The following is a 16,068-nucleotide window of genomic DNA, read 5'->3' on the forward strand; positions in this document are numbered from 1 at the left end:
TTTGTGGAGTTGAACACACAAATCATTACAGAAAAGGTCTAGGCCCGAAACATCAGCTTTTGTGCTCCTGAGATGCTGCTTGGCCTGCTGTGTTCATCCAGCCTCACAATTTATTATCTTGGATTCTCCAGCATCTGCAGTTCCCTTTATCACAGAAAAGCTTTATCTGTCTTTCTGTAGGCAAATGCAGCTGACTTGTTGAATCTTCAGGACCTCCTGTGATGATATCCTCAGGCTGAGATGTTGTGTCCCTTTTGTGCCAAGTATGACTCCAATCAGTGGAAGGGTTTCTGCTGATATTAGTTATTCTTGGTGTATGTTTTTCAGACTCTTTAGCACCACTTGTAATCATGGTTAGCAGCAACCTCAATACATCATTATTGACGGAGGGTGTTGGAAAATAATAGAGCACACAGTTTCAAAGGCTATTGTTCATAAGTGGTAGAATCAGTTATTCCAGATGTTACAAATAATCACTTCCATCAGTTCATATCTGTGGGTTTTTGCAAATGATTGATCAAGTTTTTCCCCTATGACTGACTTGTTTAATTCCTGAGAGAGCTTTTAATAAGAACAAAAGAAATTGGACTATGGGTAATCTTGTGCCTTGAGCTTGTCCTGCCATTGTAAGATTATGCCTGATCTACACCAGGCCTCAAATCTTATTTTTTTTAAAACCAGTTCCCTGTAGCTCTTGACTCCTGATTTGTCAAAAATCCATCTGTTTCCTCCTTAAATATTTTCAGTGATCTAGCCTCCACACCTGCCCGCAGACTTCTGGGCAAGTACTCCGTCCAGATCCCTTTGAATCTTGTATGTTTCAATAAGATTACATTCATTCTTGTAAACTGAAATAAGTTTAGCCTCCTTGTTAAGCCAACTCCTCCTTTCCAGGAATTAGCCTAGTAGATTTCTATTGCCTAATTGTGAAGGATGCCTTTTTAAGCTTTTCTTATTTTGCACAGTTTTGTTAAGGGAAAAGTAGCAAATCATCCAGAGAACTCATGTAGGCCTGTCATTCTGACCTAACTGTGGTTCTGCTATGTACTGTACAGAAGCATAGTATTTACTTGCACGTGAAGTCTTTATCCTAGAATGGTTAAGGTGGCCTCGTGATGCATTATTTCTGTGCCACGTCTTTGTGAGAACAGGTCAACCAATTCTGCTCCTCTGTCTTTTACCCATAAGCAAGCAATTTCACCCCTCAATCTCCCCATCAAGTCCAAAGGAATGCCAAGCACTACGGCAAGAAGTTTCATTGCAGGATTTGCCAGAAATGGTGACCTATTTAGATATTCTTCCGCGTTTAGACTGCAGATATTTTTGGGTCATGGTTTGCCCCCATGCAGGCCAGCAAGCATGTGGCTATGCCCAGGTATTGAGGAATTAAACACCTATCTAGGAGGGCATAGCTCCACTGCCTTGTGATTACTCATCCAGCCTTCAACTCTCCTGAAATGGAGGCAGTGGAACTATTTGTTCGCAGCTCAGAGTTTGTTTCTTCAGAGCCAAAATGTGTACACATCCTGATAAGCCTGCGTACTGTACATCTGGGAGTCAAAATTTCTTTGAGTTCCTCTGAAGCTGTATTACCATGAAGAAGCATCTGATATTTGCGCTTTATGTATTTTTCGAAGACCCTTTTGAGACAATGAGCATACAGTTCTTTTGAAGAAATCTCCAGCTGAATTATTTTGTTTTGCTTTATTGCAGGTACTGCTGGAAGTGAGGGTTGCGTTGAATGTACCAGAAAAAAGCATTCTGTTTTGCTGCAGAGGATGAAAAGAAATAGGATCATTTGCTTTACTTATCAGTTTTAATATGGCCAGCTCTGAAATATAAAAAAGCAGAAGTAAATTTTAAATCTGGTAAAAATTGGCTTAGATTTTTTGAAAAATTCTTGTAAGAGGATTTTTTTATTGTTTTGGTTGGCTGAATATTTGGATATGATGTTGGATGTTGGATATACTTACGCTGTCTGGCAGCTAGTCAGATACCTTTAAAATCACTAAAGACTTCTAAAAGTGCACAGTGTGTCCTCGTAATTATAAAATGATGGACATGGGAAGAAGCGAAAGAATGATTATGCTAAATGTGTAAATGTGACAGTCTAGTAAATTCACAAAATAAAATTTGGGTATTCCTTTAATTTTGGGTATGTTGTAATCAAATCATTGCTCACAAGAGAGTTAGGAATTTTGTTGTCTTATGTAATATATAATTATTCCCCTTCTCTATATGACACTGAGAGCATTAATGAAGCAAGCATAGCTCTTCTAGTTCTCAGTTTAAAAACAATTCCCTTGTAAATTTTAAGATTATTTTGTACGTTTGGGAAAGACAGACAATAAAATGAATAGTTGAGGGAGTTTGAGGTGTAGGCAAGCACAGAGTAGTGCTTCACGGACCAGATCACCCTGAAAGTCCTTCCTACAGTTTGCGAGCTTGCCTTGAGACCAAAGAGCTCCCGTACTGGAAACATCAAAGTTGAGGGCCCACAAGTTCTGCTTGAAGGTAAGTTGTTTCTTCTTGACCACCTGGTACTTTAGAGGTTCAAACTTTTGAAAACTGTAGTTACTTGGCAATTTTCAAACAATGCACTTGTTTTCTGTTACATGACAATTTTCAGTACATGTTTAATCTTGAATATAAGATACTAGAAATAGCGAAATACTTGTATCTCAAGAATTTTTGTTCCCTTGTTATTAATAAGCATCAGAATACCAAAATGCTAACTTCTGTACCAAATGTGATTTCTAGAAATTGTTGTTAAATTATTCTTATTTTAAGTAACTTAATGACAGAGTTTGGTCATGAATTAGTGCCCATTACTTTTAAGTATGCTCAGTTATTCTAAAGTGTAAAATGCTTCACAGTATAAGGATCACCTTGTGATAATTTGTCATACAGTGAAAGCTTACTGTTTAATTTATCAACACCAATGAAGTACCTTCAGTGCATTCGGATACTCCCAAGTTGCTTCATAGATCCATTTATGAACCAAAATTAGAGAGTTGTAGGATTGACAGAAATTAGAGAGGTTGGCAGTGATCAGTCAGTTGGCACCTTTTTTTTAAAGAAATGACTGCTTTAACCTATACTGCCTTTCTATAATCATCCTAATATATAGTCCAGTGCACAGTAAAGAAGATTTTTCATGTGTTGATGTCACAATCATTTATGTTTCTACAGTTTGGGACATTGAAGGTATGTATGGAGCTTCATTCTGGCTTCCGGCAGCACCCATTAAAAAAAATGGAAGCCTGCCATTGAATTTAAAATGTGTCATTTTAAGGTTTGATGTCTGATCTGTTTGACCCTTTCTTGCACTCTTTCCTCAATATCCAGTATTGTACATTCCATTGTAATGTCTGTGCTCAGTTCTACTTGTACAAAAAGCTTCTGTTTTGTAGCAAAATAAATGGGAAGTTTTTGAGCTCCGCCAGTTACAGCCCAGTAAATGCCAACACATTCACTTGCCATATTCTCTTTTAAAAAAAAATTGATCAATTATGCAGTTTAGCTCATTAATTTATAAGGGGAGTTTGGTCAGTTATTGTTCCATAATCCGCCCTGGCAGCCTTAGAAAATGCAAGAAGGCTATTCTAATTTGAGAAATTGTTGTTTTTCAAAATTCAGTATGCTGTGTTGCAATGAGTAAATAATTATTTGCCCAGATTATTATTTTACCCTGTGATTTTTAAAGTGATAAATTACAGACTGAAGAAGTTAATATGAAGAATATCACTTGAATCAGGAAAGAAATAATCCCAATCTCAGCAGTTGTACTTGTGTATTTGAAATACCTGCTTACTACTGCTCCTCTTCTTTACAATTTTTTTTTTCTTTTGCAGGATCCTGGCCATGAGGTTTGATGCCTCACTTCGTTAACAAAAGTCATTGGACCTAAATGGCGCAGCATGACTTTGTTCCTGCTTGGCTTAATTTTCCAACATCTCAGTCTTCAAACAAGGTATGCTACAATATTTGGCCCTTTAGATTTTAAATTGTTTTAAGTGATGAAGCAGTATACCCTTTTTAAAACTTTTGCTCTTGCTTCATAAAGCCTCTTGGCCTCCACCCCCCAGCGATCCTCCGAGTTCATCTAATTCCAGAACTCAAGCATCTCCAGTTTTAGTCTGTCCACTTTTAGTAGCTCTGCCTTTAGAGGCCTGAGCTGAGGAGTCTCCTCCCTCCCTGAACTTTTCTGGATCTCCAACTTGGTTTCTTTTGTTAAGCTGGTCCTTAGAACTTAATTCTTTCACCAAACGATTTGCCTGCTCGTTATCTTATGAGGCTCACTGTCAATTTTTGAAACACTGGACCATTTTATGATGGGAACGAATATGTAATTCATCAGTAAAGTGATGAAAGGTGTTGCCAGCAGTGCAAACATGCAGTATCTGCACGGCAACAACCGACACTGTAACACCCAGTTTGAGTTCCAACAGAACCACTCACCTCCCGAACTCAGTACAGTCTTGGTTCAAACACTGCCGGCTGAGTTCCAGAGGTGAGGTTAGAGTGATAGCCCTTGACGTATAGGCTCCGTTTGACTGAGTGTGGCATCAAGGAACCTAAGCAAAACTGGAATCATTGAGTATCGGGGGAAAAATCTCTGGTGGTTGGTTGTGGTTGTAGGTCAGTCATCTGAGCTCCAGAAAATCTCTGCAGGAGTTCCTCAGGATGGTGTCATATGTCCACCGTCTTCAGCTGCTTTATCAATGACCTTTTCTCCATGATTACGTCAGCAATGGGAATGTTTTCTGATGATAGCACAGTGTTCAGCACCATTTCTCCTCAGATACTGAAGCAGTACAGGTTCAAAAGTAACAAGATCTGGACAATTTCCAGGCTTGGGCACACGTGGCTCATAATGTTTGTGCCACATAAATGCCAGGCAGTGACCATTATCAATTAGAGATAATCTAACCACTGGTCCTTGACATTGAGTAGTGTTACCATCACTCAGTTGACATCTGTGGGGTTACCATTGACTGGAAACTCAACTGTTCTCAATACATGAACACTGGCTATAAAAGTAGGAGAGCCAATGAGATGAATAACTTACCACCTGACTTTGCAGAGCTTATCCATTGTCGACAAGGCACAAGTCAGGAGTGTGACGAAATACTCTGGGTGCAGCTTGAACAGCACTTAAGAAGCTAGGCACCAGCCAGGACAATGCAGTCAGATTGATTGACACCATATCCACGGACATCTGTTCCTTGCACCACTGATGATGCGTTGCAGACATTCACAAAAGATCGTCAGACAGCAACTTCCAAACTGAGGATCATTTCTATCTAGAAGGACGTGGGCAGCAGATATGGGAGAATACCACCACACACAAGTTCCCCTCCAAACCACTCACTGTCCTGACTTGGAAATATATCACCCTTCCTTGACTGCTGGGTCACAATCCTCAAATTTTTTCCCCAACAGCACTGAGCCAACACAAGGCAGGTGGATTGCAGCGGTTCAGCTCACCACCACCTTATCAAGGGCATCTCGGGATAGGTAGTAAATGCTGGCCAGACAGTGACTTGCAAATATCATGAATGAACAAAAAAAAAAGATGCTGTTTTTAAGTGCATGTTTTGTTCAAAAACTAAGTTCCATTGTCGTGAGAAAACCTTTAGCTTCTCTTGAAGTCACAGGGCAGACTATGATGCATTTTAGAAGGCTGATGACATTTTCATTATTATGAAAATCTGTGCCCTGACCACACTTTCTATTCCTAGCAATGATCTGAAGACTATTCACAACTTTGGTGTTGTGTTTTACCTTGGGATGATGTTTTAGCAATGAGACAGCTGGGCTCGAGTGAACCCCTTGAGAATAAGGGCAATAGGAGTATACTTAAGAAGGAAATGGGGAGGGCAGAAAGGGGATGACAGCTTTGGCACATTAGGTAAAGGAGAATTCAGAAAGAGATTCTAATAATGCATTAAGGGAACAGGAGTAACTAAGAAGAGAATAAGGCGCCTTAAAGATCAACAGGCTGTCTGTGTGGAACTGCAGGAGATGGGGTGATACTAAACAAATATTTCACGTCAGCAGTTACAATGTGGAGAAGGATATGGAAGCTAGAGAACTTGCAGAAATAAATACCAATCTCTTGAAAAGTGTCCATATTACAGAGGAAGTGGTGCTGGATATCTTAAAATGCATAATTGTGGATGAACCCCTGAGACCTGATCAGGTGTGTCCAAGAATTTTGTGAGAAACTAGATAAGTGATTACTGGGCCCCTTGCTGAGTTATATGCATTATCGATAGTCATGTTTGAGGTGCCAGAAGACTTGAGGGGGCTAATGTGGTGCCATTATTTAACAACGGCTGTAAGGCAAAACCAGGGAACTGGCTGAGCCTGACTTAATGTGGTGGGTATGTTGTTGGAGTGCATTCTGAGGGACAAGATTTATATGCATTTGGAAAAGCAAGGACTGATTCGGGATAGCCAGCGTGGTTTTGTGTGTGGCAAATCTTGTCCCACTAACTTGATTAATTTTTTTGAAGAGGTGACAAAGAAGATTGACAGTATAGCAGTGAAAATTGTCTTTACAAACTTCAGCAATGTGTTCAAAAAAGGTTCCATGTGGAAGACTGGTTAGTAAGGTCAGGTCACCACAAATACAGGGAGAGATGTACGTTTGGATACAAAGTTGGCTTGAAGGTCGGAGGCAGAGGGTTTTGGTGGAGGGTTGTTTTTCAGACTGGAAGCGAGCAGTGGAGTGCTGCAAGGACTGGTGCTGGGTTCACTGCTTTTTGTCATTTACATAAATGATTTGGATTTGAATATAGGAGAAATGGTTAGCAAGTTTGCAGTTGACATGAAAATTGGTTGCGTAGAGCACAGTCCAGAGATTATCTCAGTACAAAAGGACCTTGATCTGATGAGCTGAGGAGTGGCAAATGGAGTTCAATGTAGATATGTGAGGTGTTGCATTTTGGTACGGCTAATCAGGCCAGGACTTGGACACCTAATGGTAGGGTTATTGAGTCAGTCCTGCAGCACCCTTGACAGGCCCTTTGGTCCAAACTGGTTCATGCCGACCAAAATGTCCATCCATGTTAGCCCCATTTCCAGCTTGGCTGCTATCCTTACAAACCTTTCCTCTCCATGTCTTTATCCAAATGCTTTTTAAATGTTGTTAATGTACCCGCTTCAACCATTTCCACTGGCGGGTCTTCCGTATGCAAACTAACTTGTGTCAAAAAAAAAGAAAAAAGTGCCCCTCAGGTTCCCATGTATTCTTTCCCCTCTTACCTTTAAACTGATGCCATCTTGTCTTGTCCTTGATTCCCCCAACCTTAGGAGAATTACTGAGTGCATACAATGTCCATGCTTTTCATGGTCGTAAACACTTCTTTAAGATTCCACCACCATCTCCTCCTCTCCTCCCCCCCGCCAAAAAAAACCACCACCACCTGCAGTTAAGTCTCCCACACTCTTAAAGAACAATGTCCTAGGTTGTCCCTATAACTCAGCCCCTTGAGCCCTCTAACATCCTTGTAAGTTACTTATGCAGTCTTCAATAACATCCTTCCTATAATAAGGTGACCAAAACTGAACACACTACTCCAAGTGCAGCCTCACGAATGCCCTGTACAACTGCAACATAACTTACCAACGTCTATACTCAGTGCCCTGACTGATGAAGCCAAAAGCTGCCTTCACTGCACTTTCTACCTGCAATTCTACTTTCAAAGAATTGTGCACCTGAACTCCAAGGTCTTGACCCATCCCGTGCTTTCACTATTACCCCTCACGATCACTTACAAGAGCATGATTGGGTCCCCTTTTCCTCCTTTTCATCCCACCTGCCTCTGCATTCAAAGGATCATCCTGTGCCATTTCAGACAACTCCAGTAGAACGTCACCACCAAATACATCTTTCCCTCATCCCCGTCTCCATTTGGGAGGAATCATTCCCTCTGGGACCCTAACCCATTTCACTGAACTATCAATATCTCCTCTTCACCAGCACCCTACACCCAATACTTCCCCCATCTCTCCCTACAACTACAGCATAAATGTTGTCTCCTCCACACTTCACTTCAGCTCTGAAGAAGTCACCTAGGCTCAACGACAATGAAATGTGAGGCTGGATGAGCACAGCAGGCCAAGCAGCATCCCAGGAGCACAAAAGCTGACGTTTCGGGCCTAGACCCTTCATCAGAGAGGGGAATGGGGAGAGGGAACTTGAATAAATAGGGAGAGAGGGGGAGGCGGACCGAAGATGGAGAGTAAAGAAGATAGGTGGAGAGAGTATAGGTGGGGAGGTAGGGAGGGGATAGGTCAGTCCAGGGAAGACGGACAGGTCAAGGAAGTGGGATGAGGTTAGTAGGTAGATGGGGGTGCGGCTTGGGGTGGGAGGAAGGGATGGGTGAGAGGAAGAACAGGTTAGGGAGGCAGAGATAGGTTGGACTGGTTTTGGGATGCAGTGGGTGGGGGGGGGGGGGGGAAGAGCTGGGCTGGTTGTGTGGTGCAGTGGGGGGAGGGGACGAACTGGGCTGGTTTAGGGATGCAGTAGGGGAAGGGGAGATTTTGAAACTGGTGAAGTCCACATTGATACCATTAGGCTGCAGGGTTCCCAGGCGGAATATGAGTTGCTGTTCCTGCAACCTTCGGGTGGCATCATTGTGGCAGTGCAGGAGGCCCATGATGGACATGTCATCTAGAGAATGGGAGGGGGAGTGGAAATGGTTTGCAACTGGGAGGTGCAGTTGTTTGTTGCGAACTGAGCGGAGGTGTTCTGCAAAGCGGTCTCCAAGCCTCCGCTTGGTTTCCCCAATGTAGAGGAAGCCGCACCGGGTACTGTGGATGCAGTATACCACATTGGCAGATGTGCAGGTGAACCTCTGCTTAATGTGGAATGTCATCTTGGGGCCTGGGATAGGGGTGAGGGAGGAGGTGTGGGGGCAAGTGTAGCATTTCCTGCGGTTGCAGGGGAAGGTGCCGGGTGTGGTGGGGTTGGAGGGCAGTGTGGAGCGAACAAGGGAGTCACGGAGAGAGTGGTCTCTCCGGAAAGCAGACAGGGGTGGGGATGGAAAAATGTCTTGGGTGGTGGGGTCGGATTGTAAATGGCGGAAGTGTCGGAGGATGATGCGTTGTATCCGGAGGTTGGTAGGGTGGTGTGTGAGAACGAGGGGGATCCTCTTAGGGCGGTTGTGGCGGGGGCGGGGTGTGAGGGATGTGTTGCGGGAAATACGGGAGACGTGGTCAAGGGCGTTCTCGATCACTGTGGGGGGAAAGTTGCGGTCCTTGAAGAACTTGGACATCTGGGATGTGCGGGAGTGGAATGCCTTATCGTGGGAGCAGATGCGGCGGAGGCGGAGGAATTGGGAATAAACCTAGGCTCAACGTTAGGTTGCTCTCTTTCCATGAATGCTCTCTGACCCACTGTGAGCTCCAGCATTTGTTGTTTTTAGTAATGAAGGACGTATTTGGTACACTAGCCTTTACTGGTCAATGCACCGAGTACAGGAATTGGGATGTCATGCTGTGACTGTACAGGACATTAGTTAGGCCACTTTTGGAATACTGCATTCAGTTCTGGTCTCCTTGCTATAGGAAAGGTGTTGTTAAACTTGACCAGGTATAAAAAAGATTTACAGGAATATTGCCAGTGTTGGAGGGTTTGAGTTATAGGAAGAGGCTGAATAGGCTGAGGCTATTTTTCCTGGAGTGTCAGAGGCTGAGGGATGACCTTGTGGATTTTTATGAAATGGAGGAGCATGGAAATGATGTATGGCCTAACGTCTTTTTGCCAGAGTAGGGGAGTACGGAACTAGAGGGCATAGGTCTAAGGTGAGAAGGGAAATATTTACAAAGAACCTCAGGGAAAAGTTTTTTGTGTGGAGGGTGTGGTGCATTTATGGAATGAGCTGCCAGAGGAAGTGGTGGAGACTAGTACAGTTATACCATTTAAAGGCATCTGGATGTGTATATGAATAGGAAGGGTTTAGGGGGATATGGCCAAATGCTGGCAAATGGGACTAGATTAGTAGATGAGTTGGACTGAAGGGTCTGTTTCCGTGCTGTACGACTGACTGTACCTGTTCCCTCACCAAAGGTGTCTGCTTTGTCCTCCATACTATCACCTGACTCTCAGCTAGCCTCAACTCATTGTCCAGTGAAAATACTAGTGTGTATCACTTCCCTCGTTTTCACCAGTCTACTTACAGCAGATCTGTCTATGCCAGTATTGGTATGAGTGGCCACTGCATAGTCGATTTTGGGACAAAGCCCTACTTTCACCTTAACAATACATTGAGTTTTATGGCACTGGCTGAATGGCATAGGTTTGAAACAGTGGCAGCAGCCCAGGACTGGGCATCTTTGAAACACTGTCGACCATCAGCAGCAGAATTGTAATCAAAACAATGTGTAACTTCACAGCACAGTATATTCAAAACTTTAACATTGTCACAAAGCCACAAAATCAATTCTGGCTCTGAAGAGTGCAGGTAGTATACTAGGAACAGCACCAGGCCAAGATAAAACTGAGGTATGCTGAAACTACATTGAAACATACAAGGAGGAGGCCATTCGGCCCATTAAGTCTGTGTCGCTATTCATTGCAGTCATGGCTGATTGTCAAACTCAGTAGCTTAATCCTGTTTTCTCCCCATAAACTTTGATCCCATTCGCCCCACATGCTCTATCTAGCTGCCTCTTGAATGCATTCAAAGTTTTGGCATTGATTACTTCCTGGAGTAATGAATTCCACAGGCTCACCACACTTTGGGTGAAGAAATGGCTTCTCATCTCCGTCCCAAATGGTCTACCCCGAATCCTCCATCGGGAACACGCTTCTTGCGACTACCTAGCTAGTCCTATTAGAATTTTGTAAGTCTCTGTGATCCCTCCTCATTCATCTGAACTCCAACAAAAACAGTACTAACCTAGTCAGGAGACAGTTGGAACTGCAGATGCTGGAGAATCTGAAGAAGGGCCTAGGCCTGAAACGTCAGCCTTCCTGCTCCTCTGCTGCTTGGCCTGCTGTGTTCATCCAGCTCTATGCTTGCCTCTAACCCGGCCTGCCTCTAACCCGGCCTGCCTCTAACCCGGCCTGCCTCTCCTTATATGTCAGTGCTGCCATCCATGGAATCAGCCTGGTAAACCTTCACTGCCCTCCCTTGCGAGCAAGAGCATCCTTCCTCAGAAAAGGAGACCGAAATTGCACCTAGTATTCTATGTATGACCTCACCAAGGCCGTTTTATAACTGCAACAACACATCCGTGTTCCGATACTCAACCACTCAACTACTAAAATGTCAAATAGAAGAAGCAATTCACAATGAACAGAAGTAAATAATCATACACCAAACTAATCAAATCTTAGTTCTCCAGCCCTACCACATCCAGTGATGAATTGTAATGGACAATGAACCACTTCCTCAGGGGAGACTCCATAAATGCCTTTAACCTCAATAATGGGAGGAGGCAGCACTTCTGTGCAGAAATCAAGGCCCAAGGTAGTACCAAACATCTTCCGTTTGGTAATGCTGTGTAGGTCATCCATCTCACCCTCCACCTGAGTTCCTCAGCATCACAGATGCTCATGCCTGGCCAATTGGATTCACTTCAGCTGGTATCAAAAAGAAAGCTGAAGGCAGTGTTAGGTGAGCCTTTTAAGCATTTTGTTAATAGTACTGAAGATTTTTGCTCCGGAAATAGCCACACCCCTAACCAAGTTGTTCCAGTAAAGCTACTACAATGGGGTCTCTCGAGCAATGTGGTAAAGTTCGTAAGTATGTCCCATCCACAAGAAACAATAAATTCAACCTGACAAATTACCGTCCCATCAATCTGTTCTCATTGATCAGCAAAATGTTGGGAGATGTTGTCGCAGTGCTATCAAAGCGTATTTGCTCGGTAATAACCCGCTCACTGATACTCAGTTTGGCTTCTGCCAGACCCATTCAGCTCCTGAACTCATTACAAACTTGGTGCAAACATGGACAAAAGAGCTGAACTCTCGTGAAGTGAAGATTACTGTACATGACATCGAGGGAGCATTTGACCAGGTGTGTCATCAAGAAACCCTAGCAAAACTGGAATGAACGGAAGTTGGGAGAAACTTTACACTTGTTGAAGTCATACGTGGCACGAAGGATGATGGTTATGGTTGTGAATAAGTCTTCTGTGCAGGAGCACTGCAGGGTGGTGTTCCTGGTCCACCCATCTTCAGATTCTTCATCGCTGCCCTTGCTTCCATCATAAGGTTGGAAGTGGGAATATTCACCAATGATTGCACAGTGTTCAACATCATCTACAAGTCAAATATTGAAACCGTCCATTTCCAAATGCAGCAAGACCTGAGCAACATTCAAGTTGGGTTAATAAGTGGTAAGTAACATTTGTGCCGTGCATATTCTAGACCATCTTCAACAAGAGACAATCCACCCATCGTCCCTTGGCATTTTATGGTACTACTAAAACTGAATCCTCCACTGTCACCATCCAGGGAGTTACCAGTGAAACTGAACAGAAGCGCCTACACAAACCCTGTGGCTACAAGAGCACATCAGAGGCTAAGAATTCTGCAGCAAGTAACTCACCACGTAACTCCCCAGAGCTTTTGCAGCATTGACAAGGCACAAGTCAGAATTGATGGAATAATTCCTATTTGCCTGGATGAGTGCAGCTCTACTCGCACACCAGTGGCTTGATAGCATTCAGGACAAGGCAGCCTGCTTGATTGGCACTTCCTCCACTACTGAAGCTCAGTAACAGCAGTGTGTATCATTCTCAAGATGGACAGAAGTCCAGCAAAGCTCCTTATACAGCACATTCCAAGCTCATAGCCACTCCTATCTTGAAAACAAGTGCAGCAGATTGATGGGAACACCCCCACTTGCAAGCTCCCCATCAAACTGTCCATCATCTGGACTTGGGAACTATATCACTGATCATTCACTGTTGCTGAGTCATTATCTTGGAATTCTTTGCCTTGAAACACTGAGAGTTTATGAACACCCTGTGGACTGTGGCTGTTCAAACAGGTAGCTCACCACCAACTCATTGATAATTAATAGGCAATAAATCCTGGTCTGGCAAGTGACACTCTCATCCCATGATTCATTAGAATAGCATTGTGATAACTGATTCTTGAAAAATAAGAGAAACTTTTCTAAGCATAGAAATATGTCAGAATTTTAACTTTAAAACCAGCTATTAAACCAAAGTAATATGTATTGACATTTATTTACCATGTGAGTAAATATTGTGAGTAACACTAACCTGCCAAGTTCCCAAACCTTTTTGTCCCCATTTTCTTCATTTAAAATCGAGATTATTCACGTTTTGACCAGAAGGTAGTAGCAATATAACCAAACCTTAAATAATTGGGCTTTCGACTAATAATTACCAGCTGTTTGTAAATCAGAATCAATGCATTTTGATGCATTTCAGAAGATTTACCAAACTAATACCTAGAGTCAATGGGATATCTTCGAAGGAAAAGTTGGAGAGAGACCAGGATCATATCTACTGGAGTTTAGGAGAGTAAGAGGCAACCTGATTGAAAAATCTCGGATCCTGAGGAGTATTGACAAGGTAGATGTTGAAAGGATGTTTCAGGTTATGGAATAATCTGTAAATAGGGAGCACTGTTTGAAAAGCATAAGTCACCATTTGAAACAGCGATTAGGTGCAGTTCTTTTCCCAAGGTGGTTGAGCTGTTGGAACTCTTAAGAAACAAAATGCTTGAATATTGTAAGGTAGAGGTAGATATACACTTGTGTGGCTGGATAGATTACTCTGCTCCTTGTTTGTATTACCACGTAAGATTATCTTTCATTTAGGACCTTTTGCTGCTAAAGAAATAAAGACGTGCGTTTATGTTGTACTTATCCAGTAGTTCAGGACCAGGCTAAATTGTTACTTAACTGCAATTAAGTGCGATTATAGAGTCACTGTTGTCATGTCGGAAATAGGCCGATCAATTTACAAGGTAGCAGAAACAGCAACAAGAAAACAGATAATCTGTTCAAATGATGCTGGAGGGACAAATTTTGTCCAAGACACTCACTGCTTTGATCATAGTATAGTGCCGTTAACACACTCGTTCTTGCCTGAGGTGGCCTTGGCTCAATGTGGCAGCCGAAAGATGGCACTTCATGGGCAGCTGTCTGAGTACTAGGACACGGTGTTAGACTTTATGCTGCAGTTTTTTGAGAGGCTTGAACACACAATTTTCTGATTTTAATCAGAATGTTGCTTCTCAGCTTGAGGTTGTTTTTATTATTTCATCCAACTGCCAAAAATCCTATTTTGTGACTGGAACTAACTTGTGTACAATGTTTCCTTGGTCTTGAATTGGTGAGCTGTGTTTAGATGCCTTTTTGTTAATCAATTGAATTTTGATTGAACATGTATGATTGGTCAGCTTTATTTTCCTGACTTTTTCTTGTTGCAATTCAAAATTTTTAGTATTTTTGTAAGTTCATATTTCATTCTATAATAAATATCAAAATACGCATTTGTCCTTTTGAATCAAAATTGACAAATTCTCAAACTCTTCCACTAAGTTTTTATTTTAAAACTGATCTGCCTTATTTTCTTAACTTTTCAAGAAAGAAGTGCTCCTATTTTTGGTGGACCTTGCACATATGGTAGTATGTATCTTGCATTGTGATGTCCATACATAATGTGTGCTGACATCACAAGCATCTTGTATGCACAGATCTTTGTCAGGACCTTTCCTAATTTCAAAATTTTAAGTAAACAGTTTGTTTAGTTATTTAATGATGTTATAGACCATGGAGCAAAGCAGATAAAATTAAACTTTGACACTTCCCAATCCCAAGTAACCTTAAACAGAATTACTAGAAATTATAAATGTGTTTAAGAGCAAAAATGTTTAGTGTGTAACCCAACCAAAATATTACAAATTAATGACTGTCATTGAAACAAAATTGAAAGTCTTTTGTAACTCATATCTTTGCTACTCTGTTGTTATAAAGTTAAATCAATTGTTGTGCCAGACTATGAAGTATGAGAGTTGTCATGGCTTTGTGAAAGCCTGCTTTACATATTTCAAATCATGGTATAATCAATCATATTTCGAATTTTAATAAAAATGCTGCGCCAGCATGCCAATTCTATTTGTTATGCCTTTTTCCTGTTGATGACACTTGAAATGCTCTCAAATTTCAAGTTTCTTTGAACAAAAATTAGAAACAGTTGGTTAATTTTAATCTGTAGGGAAACTTGGCAAAGGAATTACTGAAGTTGATCTATAAAGTACAGTAAAATAGACACAAAGCTTGAACATGGATTAAACTGTTATGTCTGACCCAGAATCTCTGCAGCGGTTAGTCTTTGTGGTCTTAAAAGGACAAATCTTCAGTGTATCAGCAAAGGAGAATACTTCACAAATTCTATTTCTCACTTAAGTTTATAGTTATCTGGAGCAGAACTGGTGAATATAATGCTATTTTGAAAAGCACAAATAATTTTACTATTCTTTGAAAACTTTTTTATGCAGTCCTCTTCTACCAGTGAGAAACACAGTGACCATTTTGCTCGAGGTGATGGTCGATTTGGTGTAAATCGTAGAAGGCACAATTCCTCAGATGGATTCTTTAATAATGGTCTACTCCGAGCTGCTGGAGGTAGGAAAGGTACAATTTAACAATCTTAGACATTTCGAACTCACCAGATGAAAATTTGGAACAAGAAAAATCAGTCACAGACAACACTACAAAATGCTTTCAATTAAATGAGCTGTTTTCTGATCCTTTTTGTCAATTTTATATTTGCCAGAGTATGTACGTATCATAAGCAAATTCTTCTAATTTGTAATGAGAATAATGGATGTTTAGAAGTAAAACATACCAAAGTTCAAAAAGCCATTATACATCAGATTACATTATCAGATATCCTCTGGTGAACTTTCCTTTCGATTTGAAAGTACCAAGTAAAAATGGAATGGTTTGCAGTGACATGCCACCTGATTCATAATTTTATTTATGGACCAGAGCGGATTCTCCGTGGCCACCGCCGCCACCCCCCCCCCCCCCCCCCCCCCCCCCCAATATATTAAGAAGGTAA

The 16,068-nt window shown here is 41.9% G+C and overlaps 1 protein-coding gene across 2 annotated transcripts in view; it reads left to right on the forward strand.

The window, feature by feature from the left end:
• gpbp1l1 (GC-rich promoter binding protein 1-like 1) overlaps positions 1-16,068 on the forward strand; it is an 85,651-nt gene that overhangs the window by 37,167 nt on the left and 32,416 nt on the right. Inside the window, exons 2-4 of one of the 2 annotated variants that reach the window (XM_048539825.2) lie at positions 1,714-2,514; positions 3,855-3,973; positions 15,503-15,638. In XM_048539825.2, coding sequence (XP_048395782.1) covers positions 3,911-3,973; positions 15,503-15,638 — 199 coding nt within the window. In that variant the 5' untranslated portion in view covers positions 1,714-2,514; positions 3,855-3,910. The remainder of the gene's footprint in view (positions 1-1,713; positions 2,515-3,854; positions 3,974-15,502; positions 15,639-16,068) is intronic. The other variant, XM_048539826.2, reaches the window with a different exon arrangement.

The sequence above is a fragment of the Stegostoma tigrinum genome, chromosome 8, assembly GCF_030684315.1.
Source record: "Stegostoma tigrinum isolate sSteTig4 chromosome 8, sSteTig4.hap1, whole genome shotgun sequence".
NCBI lineage: Eukaryota > Metazoa > Chordata > Chondrichthyes > Orectolobiformes > Stegostomatidae > Stegostoma > Stegostoma tigrinum.